Source organism: Podarcis raffonei, chromosome 16 (genome assembly GCF_027172205.1).
Source record: "Podarcis raffonei isolate rPodRaf1 chromosome 16, rPodRaf1.pri, whole genome shotgun sequence".
NCBI classification, from domain to species: Eukaryota; Metazoa; Chordata; class Lepidosauria; order Squamata; family Lacertidae; genus Podarcis; species Podarcis raffonei.
Window position 1 is genome coordinate 40,886,036 of NC_070617.1, and position 18,425 is coordinate 40,904,460.

The window sequence follows — 18,425 nt, forward strand, 5'->3', positions numbered from 1 at the left end:
AACCTCCACGGACTTTTAAAAAGCAGATTCAGCCTTTGTGTACCAGGATCATTTAAGATAGCTCTTGTTACACAATATTCAGTGTGACCATTTAAGGCAAGGTCCTCTCAGGTGAGCTATATTTTTACTACAGAAGCACACGTTAAGAGAACTTAAGTACATTCACCAAATTGGGTCAGAAGCATCCCTCTTCCTTTGACAAGAACCAATTCTGAAGGAAAGCCACAAATGCTTAGGCTCACATCTGTCATCAAATATCCTCCTTAATGGAAACTGATAATGAGAACCATCTCATTGGGCTGTTTGCTCTGTGTTATAATGAACAGGGGAGAGAGGTGTGGGCAACAAGTAGTCCCCCCAAAGTATCCCAAAAGCCCTCAATGGCAAAACAGGTGAAAGATAACTAGCGATATGTTATGACGGCTGTGAAGGTGCATGAAGGCTGCAGCAGTAAGAGAATACCAACCGTTGTGATACTCATGCTATCGGAAAAGAGCCTTTCTGCAAAGACTGTGCATGGATCAGTGTGCACTGATCTCCACACATAAAACAAATTAGCGCACAGGCGTCTTCCAAAACCCATCAAAAAAAAAAAAAGTCTCATGGAGAATAGCCTGTACAAAAGGTGTGATAGATTTTGAAGAAGCACAAATTCAGGACAAAAGGGAGAAACAAGCAAAAAGGAAGGCACATTTGACAAATCGTCTTCATGATCAACTCCCACCCGTAAACTATGTCCACACTATGAAAGGATGTGCGGATCCAGAACCGTCCTCCACAGTCATTTATGGACACACCACTAAGATTGTGTTCATGGAAGACCATCTTCCTCGACCATGCAGGATCACCGAGAGAGAGAGAGAGAGAGAGTACAGCTACTACAAGTTAAAGGTTACAAATAGGAGATGAAACACTTGCTCTGGTGGGGAGGGAGCTCAAATAATAAAGCTAACCAGCAAACTTATCTATCAAAGCACTGAAAACTAATAAAGAAATCATGTTATCTCAAAAAATTAAACAAAGTATCCTATTCTAAATAATGTAGCAATTTAACTGCAAATTAAAATGATCAGATTTACACCACTGGTTAAGATATCTATGTAGTAGTATCAGTGGGAAACTGGGCTTAAGGCTGCAATCCTACACACTTTTACCTGGTAGCAGACAATCTTACTGACCATTATGGGGCTTACTTGAGACCAGATATGTATAGGATCACTTTCAATGATTAAACTGGATTTTTTCTTGCTCAGGTTATACATGTGTTAAAATTCAGACATTAAAATTCTCATTTCAAACCCACTTACTTCCATTCTAAAATATGGTGCCATCGCAAGAGCCTATATAAACAAAAGCCATAATTCTAGACAGGATGGATCCTTACTGCTTTTGACAGGCCAAGGCCATGATGAGAATGATAACCAAAATGATTCCCAAATGACGGGCCCTGAAAGGCTTTCCAGATTTCCCATGGACAGCCCAGTCAAAACATCTACTTGTATCTAACAGGTCTCAGATTAAGTTGTGCCTTTTGGGGAGAAGCTGGCAGGTCTGCAGAGCTGTGACAAGCAGGCAAACAGAGTCACTTAACTTGTCCAAGAAAGTAACAAGAAGTACTGTAGACAGACTTCATGTAATGTTCCTGCTCTCAGTGTGTGCAAGGTAAATGAGCTTCTTCCTTGAAGTGGGCAAGCCCAACAGCATTTATGTTGCCTTGAGGAAGAACGTCATTCAGACTTGCAGCAGCAGGTCATGGGCTGGTCTTCCCCAGCAACTGCCAACTCCAATTGGCCTTAACTGCCCACAAGCATGAACAGCAAACGCAGCTGGAGAATGTCTGGGTCACAGGATACTGAATGAGAGCGGGGAAAACTTTTAAGACCCAGGAGAAGACTTTGCTCTGACAAGTTTCTGAACTAGCGGGTTACACGCCATAGATTTATGGTCCTTCTACCTTTGGTTTAATTCTAGGGACTTCTATGGTTTGATTAAATCCCTGCAATTTAGCCACAGAATCACCTGAACTCGACTTCTTAGCTACAAGATGTGAAATGCTGGGGAGGAACAAGATTGCAATTCTCAAACTGTGCTGCTGCAAATAAGTTGTTTCAACTATCAAAAGGTCCCTGTGAGCCCAAAGGGTTGTATCCAATGCTTGGACCTACGCAAAGCAGTTTCACGGATGTTAATGGACCTGTTAGTCATCTCCATTAATTTCAACTGATCTACTCTGAGCAGGAGGCACAACAGATACAACCCAAAGATTTTGCCCAACGCCGAGGCTGCCTGCTGCATGACCCTACTTCCTTCCAACCAGCCTCTGCTGGACAGGCAGGTGGTCCTGCCATATCTGCATTTGGTAAGCCTGGATCATGCAGTCTCTCCTGACAAAGAGATGTTGCTTAATTGCCTGCCCTTTGTGGAGGCTGCCTACTTATCCCACCCACTGCTAAAAGGCCACAGATGGCCGTTTCATTTATATATGAGAAAAATCTTCCATAAATTAAAAAATCTTCACGTGAGTCCTAAACAACAGAGCTGGCCCCCGGAAATCCACTCTGGGTAGGGAACACAGCAATTCACCTGCAGCCTCCGCCACCCAGAAGTCTCTCCGCGCAGCAGCCACCTGCCTCAGCTCTTGATGGCCTACAGTGGAAAGCTTCTAACAATGATGGCAGTGAATAGGCAGGTTGACATGGAGGCACAGTTAGTTGGTTAGTGGAAATAAAACAAACTTACCAAAACTCTGTCCCCCATTTTGAGTTCTCTTTCTCCTTTCTTCAGAGAGCCAGCTTCAGAAAGGTTTGATATGGATTCGCTTGCCGTTTTGGAAAGATTGGTAATTTGAGATGTGGGGAGTTCCTTAGCAGTAGGAGGCGATGTCTTGTGGGGAATACCTGTGGGGGGCAGGTGCGCTGCTGCAGAAGGTGAAGACACGAGGCTAGCAGCTGACACAGAGGTTGGCGAAGTTGCCCGGGAAGCAGAAGAGGCCTGCGTACCATTGGCTTCATCCTCAGTCACTACTTTCCGTGTTAGCTTAGAGGGTCTCGTAAAAATTCCCCTTAGAGGCTCGCACTGGAAATAGCGAACTCCAGCCACAGAGCCATCGTTCTTGCCAATGGGTTCGTCCAAAACAATCCCTGCCCACTGTCCAGGAGCAAATTGTGTTTCTCCCAGGAATTGGATAAAACCAGGCTTATTCCCATTGACCCAAACACGCTCCCCGATTCTGAAGTCATCCACAAACTCCTCCTGTGCTTCTGAAGTGGGTGCAGTTGGTGTCTTCTCACAGGCTGCTGTCTTTTCTGATGGGGCTAGAACCAAACACAGCAGAGAGAGTCAGACATATTTATTCTGAAGCTATGTATGTCTGCTTTTGTATCCACACTTCAGTCACATCACCTAATCAGAGTTTCTAGTCCCGACAGACCAATAAGGACCAGGTTATATAGTCAGGTCAGTATAATGCAGTGTTGGCTGGAGGTCAACCCCCCACCTCCCTGTGAAATGAGAGGATATCATGTCCCAAAGGTTTGGAGGGGAGCTGGGAGAACACACACACACAAAGACACAACCAAACATCCAACTGACTCCTGTTTTTGCAAAACATCTTCAGAAATTCACCCCACTACATGGCAGCTATTAAAAATAAGCATGCGTCAGAAATGTGCACCACTACATTTTTATCAGAAAATGTTAAAAAAGGAAAAGCCACATCCCTCATCTTCCTTACCAGGAGCAGCTGATGCAGCTATTTTCAGTAATGTGCCTCCAGGCTTGCTGATTTTGGTGGGGGCCTTAAGCCCACTCGGTTTTAACATACTCATCTTCTTGTCAGCGTTTGATCCCCTCTTGTCTGCAGTAACTATCTTTTCCCAAACATGGATGCAATATGGGTTTCTACGCCGTTTGCCTCCAAGTTATACCTGTGTATATATTAGAGAAACAAAAAATTAAAGATAAAATGTACTTTTTGCTCTTAAAGTACATTTTGCAAAGGACTTGTAAAGAAACTTCTGGGCACAAAGCCCACAAGCCTCAAAAGAATAAAGGAACATTTGCAGGGCAAGGCTGGCTATTGCCACATTGGAAGCCTATTTCATATTAAAAACAAGTTGATTTTTTTGAAACTTAATTTCCACATTTCATCTAAAGGTTGCTGGGGGGGGGGAGAGAGAGAACAGAGCCCTTTATGACATTACTAACATTACCATAGAAAATATTCAGCTATGTGAGATGTTCAGACAATTCTATGTATTTATAAAGTGCTGTGACATTGCAGAGCAAAACGCACCAGCAAGCAAAGGGGAGTAAAAGAGTGGAGGGGGGTGGGGTGGGGAGGGAGATGGCACATGAGGCCTGTAGAGGAACCATGGCTTTTAAAGAGCTGAACAAAAGCAACAACAAAACTCAGCAGAGCATTATCCCTTGGCAGCTAATGAAGAGACACCCACCTCTTCTCTACGGGAATTCCTGGCTGAAGATCACAAGACATTCTACAGGCCCCCATGCAGTCCCCCAGCACTGCAGCCAGAGTTATAAAAGAGGCTCTTCCTCCTTCCCCGTTTCTAGGAAAAGTGAATGGCTTTGATTTAGAGGCCCACTAAGGCTTTACAGAAGGAAACAAGTGGCAATATTATTTTTCCTAAATCAATTTTAATCAAGCATTCCTCACTACGTGTTGAGGACTGGCTTCCTTTAACTGCAACAAGAAGGCAGCGGATTGTTTCTTTTAAAAACTTACAACGCACTGGTGATCTAAATGTATCTTTGGCTGTTTGTCAACACACAACTTACGCCAAAAGGACCTTGAGAGAGGCATCATTTGTGTGCTAGTGGTTACAGGTGGTGGAGGTGAGAACAATTAAATCACCTACAAGGAGCACTTAGAGGAGGCAGAGAAGTTTTGAAATGGTTTCGAAAAAGCAACTTGGTTGCTCAACTGTTTTCTCAGAACTTGACATACAGGTTATGGAATGCAGATCCTGGTCTACAGTGTGCACAGAGTGTCCTGGCAGCAGCACAAGTCTCTGAGCTTGCAGCATTTTTAGGTCATCCTCTAGGACTGCTAGCAATATTCTGGCCTGGCATGGAAATGTATTATAAGAGGACAGAATGCTCCTCAATAGGAACAGAAGCAAACTCTGCACACATCTTCCACTCCTCTTGCCCCCAGATGGGTTTCAAACTTTTGTTTGAATATTTATTGGGAAACAAAAACAGGCAGCTTCTTTTACCATTTTGTGCAATGTTCAGGGACTTGCTGCTGTTAAGCACAAAATCTGGATCAGAGCCTCCCAAACTGTCCTGGGACTTTTCCCCTCCTCTTTCGGCACCCTTATTTCCCAATATATCTGTCTGCATGACCCTCACTCCATCAACTGTGGCCTTCAGCTGCCCTATTCTCTTAAGATGACCCTGTTCTTCTTTGCTGTCCTCCATAGCAATATGCCCACCGCCAAAAGCTAACTGTAACTTGCTACCTCTCTTATCATTTATTTTATTTAAAACATTTAGTTCCTGCCTTTCCATTAAGATGCCTGAGGCAGCTTACGATAGGAGTTAAAGTAAGAAATTCAGAAAGTAAGACATCAGGAGACAGCACATTAAAAACTAAAAAACTAGACAGCTTTAGCCACCCGTGGTTTGGCTGCTAGCAAGGCAGGCTAGCCATCCTGACTCGGTGCAATTCAGGGGGCAGCAAAGGAGGGGGCTGTGGGCTCACCTTGCGGAGGCTTGCCTGGTGCCCAACCTCTTTATTCCCCAAGGCATTTTGTATTTTGAAACATTGGAAATGAAGTGTTTAACTTTGCTACTTTACTTGTGTGTTGAATTGATTGTTATTTGGTACTTTTAATAGGTTTACTGTATTTTTTTGCTTTAAGTATGCTGTAAAATCATCCTGAGATAAATTATAATGGAATTTATATACCAAAAATAAGTATGTTAGCAGAGTTTGAAGGACAGGCCTCCCCGCCCCAACCCTGCTTTGTGCTTTCCCTTAGTATTGAATTGTATGCTCTTTGAGGCAGGGACCCATCTTCTTTTGCTTATGTTATTCTGTGAAGTGACACATATACCGAGAAAGCCCTATACAAAATAATATTAAAGTCAGGGCTTGGGTGTGCATGGATGACCTGGTGATGAGCAGGGGGGCAGGAGATGTTTACGGTGGCGCCAGAGTTCCACAAGTGCCTCCTACCCCACCACAACAAGAAGTGAGGAAAGGTAGCAGCAGCCAGGACCCCAGCTTTGGTGGGGCGGTTGGGGGAGAGAGAGGGGCAGCTTCCTATTTCACCTACAGTGGCAAAATGGACTGTGCTGCCCCCGCCTCTGACCATAGTGTGTTCTTGGTTTATGAATGCTGGCTTGCTAGGGAGCTACAAACCAGGGTACTGGATCTGGCCATCACAGGTAGGTAGCCTAGTTTTAATGGCAGCTCTCTGGTCCATTTCTCCCCCTCACACCAGGGGCGCACTCAAGCAACAAGCACCAGCACATTGCCCATTAAGCTCCAACAATCCTGCAGCCCTGGCTTGCCCTGCTGCAAGAAGGCAGTCAATGGGTGAGTTGTGAGATCGGCCACTTGTTAATAGAGTGCATAGAGTGACAAGGGAAAATGGATGAAAAAGGCCTTTAAAAGCATAAAAGAATTTACAGATGGTCCCCAAGAACAGATTCTCCATGTGGAAGGAAGGGGAAGCACTTCTATTCCCTGGTATTTCACAGGCCCTTAAAAGCCACAATTCATTTAGTCTAATGCCAGCAGTGTAAATCCCTTCAGCTAAAACACCCCCTGAAACCCTTCAAATGATAATTCCAGCAGATTGACCACAAGAAGTGCTTATGGGGTGAGGAGAATAACTGGCATGCAGAGCATTAACAGTTCATCTGCTAGGGAAATCAACAAGAGAATAAACCATAGCCCAGTCACAAGGAAAGGGGAGGAACTTAAGCAGCAATTGATTTCCATTGATGCTTATATGGCTATCAAGGAAATTACAGGGCTAAAATGAAACCTTATATTCAGAATCTCAGGTTTTCCCCGCAAATTCCCTTTAGAGGGTCCAAACTTTAGATGTTCTGCATGGTAACCCGCATTCTACAGCATTATTTTAATTGAATGTCAGTGTTCAGGATAAATGCCCCGCACTATCTCATTAATTCTAAGAGCACAGCAGCAATCCTATGGAGTCAGGCCAAAGGTCTCTCTAGGCCATCTGACAATCAGCAGCCAGCACCAGATACAAACAAAAAGCACCAGATACAAACAAAAAGTCTCCATACACTTTCCTTGCAGCTTTGAGAAATCCAAAGTTCAGGGACATGTTGAACAAACCCAGTAATCCTTGTTTAAGCATAACAGAATCAAAGGTCTGAAGAGGATCCAACCCTGGACATAAATCTCTATGCACTGTCCCATTTCTCATGACCCTTCCTTGCAGCCCTTTTACACATTACCTCACATCCTCAGTATTATTTCATATTAAAAGGAGCAAAGGTTAACATAAGCTCCAAGACCAGGGACTGATTATTAATACATTTATATCCCACCTTTCACTTCAGTGAGCCCAAGGAGGTGTACATGGTTCTCCTCCTTCCTGTCCTCACAGCTGCCCAGTGGCAGTAGACAATAACTGGCCCAAGATTCAAACTTGAGCCTCTCATGTCCTAGTCCATGGGTAGGCAAACTAAGGCCCAGGGGCTGGATCCGGCCCAATTGCCTTCTCAATCCGGCCCACAGACAGTCCGGGAATCAGCATGCTTTTACATGAGTAGAATGTGTCCTTTTATTTAAAATGCATCTCTGGGTTATTTGTGGGGCACAGGAATTCATTCCCCCCCAAAAAAGAATATAGTCTGGCCCCCCACAAGGTCTGAGGGACCGGCCCCCTGCTGAAAAAGTTTGCTGACCCCTACCTAGTCCAATATTCTAACCACTACAACACACTGCCTGCAAAGATGACCTTACTATACCATCCAAAACAAGCAAGAGAATCAAAGCCATTTTGCCAAAAGCTTTGCTTTTGCATCATTTCGCCAAACTGCCCGTTTGCTTTTCTATTTTCTTTTCATATGTTTCCCTTCTCTCCCTCACCATCTCACTTTCCCTAAGCTGCTAGTTTTCTCACATGCAATAATCCTGCTTTTTTGTTTAAACACAAGGCAACATTTAGAAATGCCACCCTGTCCTGGCAGTCCGGAATGATGCAGTCTAAGGAGAGCTTAGTCAAGTGATCTTGCTGAACATATAGATCAGCACAGCAAGCAAAACGCCAAGAAAATCTTTCAGCAGGCTGCCTGGTGTAGGGGTTAGGCTGTTGTTGTTCTTTAATAAATTTGTATACCAACCTACACCCATAGGTCTCAGCATGGTTCACAACATAAAAGTATAATACAAAAAACACAAAATACATAACAAAAGTAAGAACGAAGACAACCCAGTAATTCCCCCTTCCACAACACATTTAAAAGGGCATCGGATGTCAATCAGCCAAAGGCCTGGCTGATGAAGAATGTTTTCACCTGCACGGGGAGAGCATTCCTTGGGCGCCACTGCAGAGAAGGCCTGTTCTCATGCTGCCACCCTCCAGACCTTTCATGTGGGCGCACACAAAGAAGGGCTTCATAGGGTGATCTCAGGGTCTGGGTAGTTCATATGGAGAGAGGTATTGTGGTCCTGAGCCATTTAAGGCTTTATAGGTCAAAACCAGCACTTTGAATTGGGCCCAGAAACTAATTGGTAGCCAATGCAGTCAGGCCAGGATCAATGTAAGATGCTCAAGCCATCTTGCGCCAGTGAGCAACTTGGCCACTGAATTCTGCATTAGCTGAAGTTTCTAAACCATCTTCAGAGGCAGCCCTACATATAACACATTGCAGTAATCTAACCTAGAGATCACCAGAGCATAAGATAACAGCAGTTAGGCCAGGCTTCCTCAACCTCGGCCCTCCAGATGTTTTTGGCCTACAACTCCCATGATCCCTAGCTAGCAGGACCAGTGGTCAGGGATGATGGGAATTGTAGTCACAAAACATCTGGAGGGCTGAGGTTGAGGAAGCCTGAGTTAGGCTATTCCTGTCCAGATAAGGGTGCAGATGGCTACGAGCTGAAGTCACTTTCATTAGCTTTTTCAGCTTCACAGAATTATAGAATTATGCATCTCAGTTTTGCTTATCAAACCCACAAGAACATAATGCACCAAATGGATCACTGAAAACAGCTTGATTCAGGTACCTTGAACACTTATGTTGACCATGATACCTGGGGTCAGAGGAAGTAATGCTGCTGTTCAGATTCAGCTGATTTCTTTGTGGTGATAAGAAGTGGGTGGTTTGTTTTTTAGAATGTCTCATCTCCTTAGCCTTGGAACAGATTTCCTTCCATGCCAGCAGAATACTAGGGATTTTCCCACTCACCAATTTTCCCTTCACCCACTCTTTCTTCATTCAAATGCTAGTATTGAATGGTAACTAGTCCAGGAGCTAAACCAACTCCGTGTATTGTCTTCTCAAAGGAGTCATCAACTCCATAAACTGTAGGATAGCTCAACATCTCCTAGGCAATTAGGAAAAAGAATTGCATGAAGCTCATTTAAACAATGCATTGAGAGTAAAACTGATTTAATACGAAAAAGAGGGATTAAAAAGGTGGGAAAAATGTGAAATACACTTTCACAAATGCATGTTAGGTCACCTAACATGTCTGAAAGAAGACAGGAACACCAATAAAAACTACAGCCATACAAGCCAGCTTCGACTTCGCTTAGAAAATAATTCAGCTTCCTCTCCCCACAAGTCTGTCAAGTCCAAGGTATCAAATGCCCACCAGGTGCTGCTTTTAGGGGAAAGGGGTCCACTCCCCATTGAGGTTCTCATACTATTTTCAAAAAGCAGGCAGGTCATATTCTGCTTCCCCATCCCTTCTTACGCCAGGCAGAAGAGGTGCATGAAACAGGCCGTCGCCAGAACTTAACTGCTTGGTGGGCTTGTACATTAATATGTGAGCATCTAATTTTTGTCAGTCTTAATACAGTAAGGTTGGCACTCAAAAGCAATGCTAAGTGGAAGCAAACTATTGGGAAATTAAATTTTAAGCCCAGCAACATATTACATGCACAGGAAAATATAAGACAGATGGAACTTCTCTGATACAGAAAGCAGTAGAGAGTCCAGGGTGTCAAAAGAGCAGAAGTGGAATTATTGCAGCAGGTCATATTCAGCTAAAAAGTTGCAACCTTTAAGGATTTCTGCCACAAGGTGATGTTTTGTGGAAGTAACAGTTGAACCATATGCAGGGATATGAAATAACAAAAAGTCTATTTAAAGCCTGAAGTTCTGGTCATTCTATAAGTTACCTACCCAAACTGAGATATGGTTGCTTTATTTCTGTTATTCACAACACTAATATCTAAGACAGCTTCCAGGGGATCAAATCCTTGAGTGGCTTGGGAAAGCTTCAAGTGCTGCAGCCTGAAATTCCCTCAGCTTGTGCTCTTTAATTAGCAGCACCAGAGTGCACAGTCAAGTCCATGAGGGGGTGGGCTCTCTCCTCACTCCGGCCTTTTGTATTATGACTTCATTGTCTCTGACCTCATAGCCAAGCATTCAGGAATGTCTGCAAGAACATGCCTTGGAATGCCACTGCTGGTCAGGCTCAGTAGAGACAAGAGGGGGAATGTTTCTCCAGCTTCTGCCATTCCAGGGAAAGGAAGGAAAAGCTCCTCGATGCTAGCCTTGTTACTGCTTTCTTTAGAAGAACAGGGGCTATAATTCCCAATATATTACTTATATATTCATAGAATCATAGACTTGTAGAGTTGGAAGGGACCCCAGGGTCATCCAGCCTGACGCCCCTGCAATGCAGAAATCTCAAACAGATCATACATGACTGGTGGCCATCCAACCTCTGCTTAAAAACCTCCAAAGATGGAGAGTCCACAACGTCCCAAAGGAGACCGTCCCAAGGGATTCCGTTAGAATCTCCTTTCTTGTAACTTGAATCCATTGGTTTGGGTCCTAGCCTCCAGAGCAGAAGTCCCTCCCCTACCTTCCCAGGGGCAACTTGAAACCTGCGTGCCCTAAGGGAAGGCAGAAGATAGGAAGCCCAGGTGAGTTTGTGTCATCAGCTCCTGAAGATCATTAGCTGGCCTGAGAGGACTCTGTTGTTCTACATAAGTGTTTTTAAAGTGTGTTATGTCTTGAGTGCTTGACAGAAAGGCAGTATTAATGAAAGCTAGTCTGGGGCCTGTTGACTAAAAAGCAGGATATAAATGTTTAAAATAAATAAATGGTTATACAATATTGTTGTGTATGGTTATAACACAGGAAAGTATTTTTTCCTGACAGAGGGAAACAAGTCAAAACAACAAATCTACTGCGCTTCTACTATAACTTCTGCAATAATGATGTCGATATATTTGCTCTTGCCTGTCGTCACACAGTAATTCACGTGAGTGTGAACTACAGTGTGAAAAGTGGTGGCTGCAGCAGTCTGCTGGCTCTTTCCCCTGCCAGCCGCAGGGGCCCTGTCCCTGGGATCCAGATCCACAGACTGGCCAGTGCCTCTATTGGCTACCTTCTTCCTTTCTCAGCCAACCTAGGGATCCACTGCCACCACCAATTAGCATGAGGAGTTGGCAAGGGCAGAAAGAGGAGCTGCATGGAGAGGAGGAGGCCTCCAAAAGTGGTGGCCACTTGGCCTCAGAATCCGCAGGAGTGGCAGAAAGAGGAAGGTTGAAGAAGTTCCGATGGGTGGAGTGGGGAGGGTGAGGGGAGGGAACAGAGGGAGGGGTCAGTGGGCCCAAGGAGGTGTGCACCTGTAGACAGTGACAACTGAATGACTGACAGAAGCCTGAGCACAGTGGACCAACACCAGCTGATGACATGGCTCCCCAAATCTCTTTTCTGATGAGAGCAGCTTTTGCATCTCATTTGGAAACCAAGGACCCAGAGTCTGGAGGAAGAATAGGGAGGCACACAATGCCAGATGCTTGAAGTCCAATGTGAAGTTTCCACAGTCTGTGTTGATTTGGGGAGCCATGTCATCAGCTGGTGTTGGTCCACTGTGCTTCATTAAGTCCAGGGTCAACGCAGCCATCTACCAGGAGATTCTGGAGCACTTCATGCTTCCTTCCACAGACGAGCTTTATGGGGATGCTGATTTCATTTTCCAGCAGGACTTTGTCACCTGCCCACACTGCCAAAAGTACCAAAACCTGGTTCAATGCCCATGGAATTACTGTGCTTGATTGGCCAGGAAACTCGCCTGACCTGAACCCCATAGAGAATCTATGGGGCACTGCCAAGGGAAAGATGAGAGACATGAGACTGAGGAATGCAGAAGAGCTGAAGGCTGCTATTGAAGCATCCTGGTCTTCCATAACGCCTCAGCAGTGCCACAGGCTGATAGCATCCATGCCACACTGCATTGAGGCAGTAATCGATGCAAAAGGGGCCCAAACCAAGTACTGAGTACATATGCATGCTTCTACTTCTCAGAGGTCCAATATTGCTCTTTTTTCAATCCTTGTTTTGCTGATTTCATTTAAGATTCTAATTTTCTGAGATGGTTAATTTGGGGTTGTCATCGGCTGTACGCCATGATCATCACAATTATAACAAATAAAGGCTTGACATATCTTGCTTTGCATGTCATGAGTCTATCTCATATATTAGTTTCATCTTTTAAGTTGAATTTCTGAAATAAATGAACTTTTCCACAATATTCTAATTCTCCGAGTTTCACCTGTAAGCCATCTATACTCAGCTATCTACATACCTGAGCTGCCACCCTCACTGCACTTTTATCAGATCTTGCCCTTTAGAGACAGTTTAGGTGTTCTTTCCCCAATATTAAAGGTGACTTGATATTTCAGCATCTGCCCTTAGGTTCTGAATAGTTCCCCCCATTTGATGCTGTCAACTCTTCTGCTACTTAAAAATGAATTAACATCAGCTCACTTCCTTTATTTGCAAGCAGTGCTTGCCCTTTTCTGTTCCTCTTTGCTCCTCACTGGAGGAGTGGCGTGCAGTTTCCTAAGTTTATCAAAGAAAAACTGAGTGCTTTTCAAAACCTTTTCCCTTTACACTAAAACATTTTTTTTAAAATCCCAACATAACCAGCGTGACAGCAGGATAATTCACAATATAAAGTTATTATTTACTGGTTCAGTAACTAACATAAAAGTTTTTATGCAGTCAGAAATTTAAAAAGATGTAACTGAAATTAAAATGTTTATTTTTAAAAAAACAAATTTGATAAACATTTTTGTAATAAATCCTCAAAGAACTTTACAAAATTAATTTTCTTAGTGCAACACAAATAAACGGCATTTGGATGGTTTTATAACATGAATCTTTCATACAAGCTACACAAGCTACAGATTTTATCCCTCTAAGCGGATCCAAGAGCTCCTCGGAAGCTTACCAGGGGTTTCTCAGTCATGGTTAAAAGCTCCTCTTAAAAATAGCCCCCCTGCAGCAAATAGCTGCAAACAGGATCCTGAGCATGTTCTAAGACGAACACAGCTCAGACAGAACATGTCTTGAAATCCCTGCTGTTTGCAGAAATGCTGCAACAGATGTACGCGAGCAAACTGATGTGGAAAGAATTCCATGGCGGTAGATAGTTTAGGAGATCACTGGTCTAAGGCAGTAAAATTTGCACACTCCATTAGCCAACAGCTCACAACACCCTGTTATATCCTGAGTTATGGCATGCAGATAACTTGGTTTATGCATTACATTAAACTACAGTTAAAATAATGGTACAATGTGATCAAGCAGCATGCTGGTGCCCCAAACTGCATGTTATATTTGTTGTTATGTGGAACATGGGCTTGTGGTTTGTTTCTCTCCGAACAAACCACAAATGAAAGCCACGGTTTATCTGGACAGGAAAAAACCACGAGTCCAAATTCCATGAAACAACAAGCCAGACTCTGGATTGTTTCCTCCCCATTGCAGCAGCAGCAACAGAAGCAGGAAAGGAGTGAAGAGCAGGCTTTTGAGCACCAGCACAGGGGGAAAAAATGAAGTCAGGAGAAAAGATCAGACTTCTCCATTTTTAAAACTCAAATTTTTAACAGCTGATATAGCAACAGCCAGTAATAATACCACAACTAATTAAGATGCTTGTTAGTAAGTTAGGGTTTCCATTTATTATATGTCTTCTGCTATTATTCCAAAGCAGGAACCTCCAGATTCTTGCTAGAACTGTAGTTCATTATATATAAACCACAGAGTAACTGGAGGATTTACATATAACGTAAAAATGTATGTGGAGCCAGGACAACAAAGAAAATAGTCATACGCTGAATCCACCCAGCATGTTGCCTCCAAATGGGAATTCTGAGCAGACAAAGCCACAGTCTTAAATATTCCGCTTACTGTACAATCTTCTGTCTGCTAAAGATGGGGGGGGGGTCTTAATACTGAAGCTCTTTTATGCCACCATAGGTCACCCTAGGCCTGCTTGTACAAGAACTATTTTTTGGGACAAACAAAGATACAGTACATAAATATTCAAATAGGTAAAGGTAAAGGGACCCCTGACCATTAGGTCCAGTTGTGGCCGACTCCGGGGTTGCGGTGCTCATCTCGCTTTATTGGCCGAGGGAGCCGGCATACAGCTTCTGGGTCATGTGGCCAGCATGACTAAGCCGGTTCTGGCGAATTAGAGCAGCGCAAGGAAACGCCGTTTACCTTCCCACTGGAGTGGTACCTATTTATCTACTTGCACTTTGACGTGCTTTCGAACTGCTAGATTGGCAGGAACAGGGACCAAGCAACGGGAACTCACCCTGTCGCGGGGATTTGAACCGCCGACCTTCTGATCGGCAAGCCCTAGACTCTGTGGTTTAACCCACAGCGCCACCCGCGTCCCTATGTTCAAATTGCTATGTGTTAAATCTCTGTGCAACATCTCAAAGAGGCAAACTCTTTAAAATGTACCATCATTTGATGGCAGCCTATGTCTTACATTTACAACCCCAATTAAATTAAACAGATTTGTTCTCATATCACCGGATGGATCAGGAGATGGTTACTGGAATGCACATGGACACCACTGCCTTCCATGAGATGAACAATTTTTTCATCGAAATGTGCATTCCTATTTGGGCACATTTTAGAACACACATCGTAATACAAGTATCTGGAAAACCAAAAACTGAGCATTGAACAAATACTTTTCTTTTTTATACACGATATGAAAAAAGAATCAGAAAGTTAAAGTAGAATATTAATTTTAACAGCACTTGAAAAATTATGAAATAATAATAAAATGCACTTTTACACATGTAGGAACTATTCTCCTGATCTGTTGTTTTAACTTAATTTTTGATACTGGTATTAAATTAATTTTGAAAAATTAACTTTGAGGTTATGAACCTCCTGCTTGCCTTTCAGCTACCCATCTAGGACTACTATTACACCATACATGGAGAGCCCAGTGGCACACAATTGCTTTGCACCCAGGAGCAGCCATTGTAGCCCCAAACAGCTACAAGGGGAACTTATGGCTGGTGTGAAGCGCTTAGCATGCCTTGCCGCCAGGCTGGCAACTGAAGGGAGCCAATCAGCCTCGCCGTGGACTGAAGTGGACCCTTCTGCTCTACCACTGAGCTAGTGCCCTTCCCAATATATAGGATACCCTCTTGGTGGGTGGCATTTTCTGTCCTGAAGCCCAGAGTCGGATAGGCCGTGCCTCCCACCAGCAGCCAGGGGAGGTTCATCATATCCTTGCTGTGGTAGACCTCAGCAACCGTCAACCTGGCTGTTGAAAAAGCTCATCAGCCAGCAGGCAGGCTGGTAGATAACATGGATTCATGCCCAATGCCTATCCTAAGAAAGCTGTGGCCTACTTTTATCCAACTCAGGTTGTGCTTGTCTTCTATTAATACTTCTTCCCACACCCCTCCCAGATACAAGGTGCATGGGTCCACAATATGGCATTCTGGGTTAGGTATGTGCAAACCAGAGACGAATAAAACTTGATCTTGGCAACAGATACAGACACACAGTGCAAGAATATGCAGAACACAGCATGCTCAAAACTTACTTGTTTGCAAAACTTTGCCATTAACTATTCCTCAATAGAACATATCCATGGGTGCTAAATTCTTGTGTCTGATTAATGTTAGGATTTAATTAGGACCGGTATGTGGAATAGCTAGACCCAAGTGTGGTATCGGGGTAATAAGGTGTGATAGAACCACTCATCATCCTCTGTAACACCACATGTAAAAGCAAGTTAAAGGCAGCATTTGATTCTGTATCCAGGGGTAGGCTCTGGGCCAAACTGGCCAATATGGGTATTAACAGAAGGTTATTACTTCTGATGATTAAGCTTCATGAGAACAATACCCTCCAGATAAGACTCGCACAGGACGGCAGACTCTCTAGAGAAATCCCAGTCCAAAGAGGAGTTAGACAAGGATGCCTATTAGCCCCATTTTTATTTAACATCTATGTTAACTCCCTGGTCACATGTTGCCGTGAAATCGAAACCCACCCCCCCGTGTTCTCTAACGGCAGAAAAGTACCAGTTTTAATGTATGCAGATGACGCTGTTCTTCTCTCTCAAACCAAAGTGGGTCTGAAACGTGCCTTAGGAAAGTTTAGTGACCAATGTAACACTGAACTGTTAACAATTAATTTTGCCAAAACCAAAATTTTACATTTTAACCGCTCCTTCAGGAAAGATAATTGGAGCGTAAAGGGAAACGCCATTGAACAGACTAAGACCTTCCAATACTTAGGCATTACCTTCTCTTATAATGCCAAATTGTCAACACACCTGACCACATCAGCTATATCAGCAGGAAGAAGTGCAAATGCCATCCTTAGATTATTCAGAAGGAAAGAAGCTGGCTTCCTCCCGATGGCCCTAAAAGTTTTTCAGGCAAAATCTTTAGCCCAACTCCTGTATGGATCTCAAATTAGCCCCTCTGCCAACCTTAAGACCCTTGAAACAGTACAATCAAAATTCTTAAGATCATTATTTGCTACCTCAAAGTGTACACCTAATGCAGTCTTAAGGCAAGAGGTGATTTCAGAACCACTGGCAGTCATCTTTGAGAATTCCTGGAGAACAGGCGAAGTCCCGGCAGACTGGAGGAGGGCAAATGTTGTCCCTATTTTCAAAAAGGGGAAAAGAGAGGACCCAAATAATTACCGCCCAGTCAGTCTGACATCAATACCAGGGGAAGATTCTGGAGCAGATCATTAAGCAAACAGTCTGTGAGCACCTAGAAAGGAATGCTGTGATCACCAATAGTCAGCATGGATTTCTGAAAAATAAGTCGTGTCAGACTAACCTGATCTCGTTTTTTGACAGAATTACAAGCCTGGTAGATGAAGGGAATGCAGTGGATGTAGCCTACCTTGATTTCAGCAAGGCATTTGACAAGGTGCCCCATGATATTCTTGTAAAGAAGCTGGTAAAATGCGGTCTTGACTATGCTACCACTCAATGGATTTGTAACTGGCTGACTGACCGAACCCAAAGGGTGCTCATCAATGGTTCCTCTTCATCCTGGAGAAGAGTGACTAGTGGGGTGCCACAGGGTTCTGTCTTGGGCCCGGTCTTATTCAACATCTTTATCAACGACTTGGATGATGGACACAAGGGCATCCTGATCAAATTTGCAGATGACACCAAACTGGGAGGGGTGGCTAACACCCCAGAGGACAGGATCACACTTCAAAACGAACTTGACAGATTAGAGAACTGGGCCAAAACAAACAAGATGAATTTTAACAGGGAGAAATGTAAAGTATTGCACTTGGGCAAAAAAAATGAGAGGCACAAAAACTTCCTGACAGTAAGAGCTGTTCGACAGTGGAATTTGCTGCCAAGGAGTGTGGTGGAGTCTCCTTCTTTGGAGGTCTTTAAGCAGAGGCTTGACAACCATATGTCAGGAGTGCTCTGATGGTGTTTCCTGCTTGGCTCGATGGCCCTTGTGGTCTCTTCCAACTCTATGATTCTATGATTCTAAAAGTCTGGGAGCAAGCAATATCCCTCTGGCTGAAAATCCATTACAATCCTAAGGGACTGTTACCTTGCTTCCTGGCCGCAGTTCCATATCCTCCTTGGCTTATGCAAATAACTAATAAGATCAAACAAATTGGCCTAAACCCTGAAAACCTTTTTATTGAAACTCTGAACAAGGCAAAAGCAATTATCACTCAGAGACTTTACGATGTCGAATTACAACAAGAAGACGCCCTACTCCTGGAGACGTATAGATGTTTAAAAGCTTGGCCTAATTTTGCAGCTGCCCCTTACTTAACTAACATCACTAACGAAGCTTATAGATGGGCTTTCTCTAGAGCCCGCTTTGAGACAATGCCCTCAGCAGTGCTGTACGGCAAATTCACGCGGGTACCAATGCATGCGCGTCTCTGCCCCTGTATGTCTA

General features: G+C 43.8%; 1 protein-coding gene across 16 annotated transcripts in view; it reads right to left on the bottom strand.

The window, feature by feature from the left end:
- The window catches only part of CLIP1 (CAP-Gly domain containing linker protein 1), a 116,697-nt gene that overhangs the window by 86,791 nt on the left and 11,481 nt on the right, over positions 1 to 18,425 (bottom strand). For 15 of the 16 annotated variants that reach the window (XM_053369975.1, XM_053369974.1, XM_053369973.1 and 12 more), the window contains exons 2-3: positions 3,734 to 3,926; positions 2,740 to 3,314 (exon numbers count right to left, since the gene is read on the bottom strand). In XM_053369975.1, coding sequence (XP_053225950.1) covers positions 2,740 to 3,314; positions 3,734 to 3,827 — 669 coding nt within the window. In that variant the 5' untranslated portion in view covers positions 3,828 to 3,926. Of the gene's footprint in view, positions 1 to 2,739; positions 3,315 to 3,733; positions 3,927 to 4,454; positions 4,541 to 18,425 lie in introns of those variants that run through there. The other variant, XM_053369965.1, reaches the window with a different exon arrangement.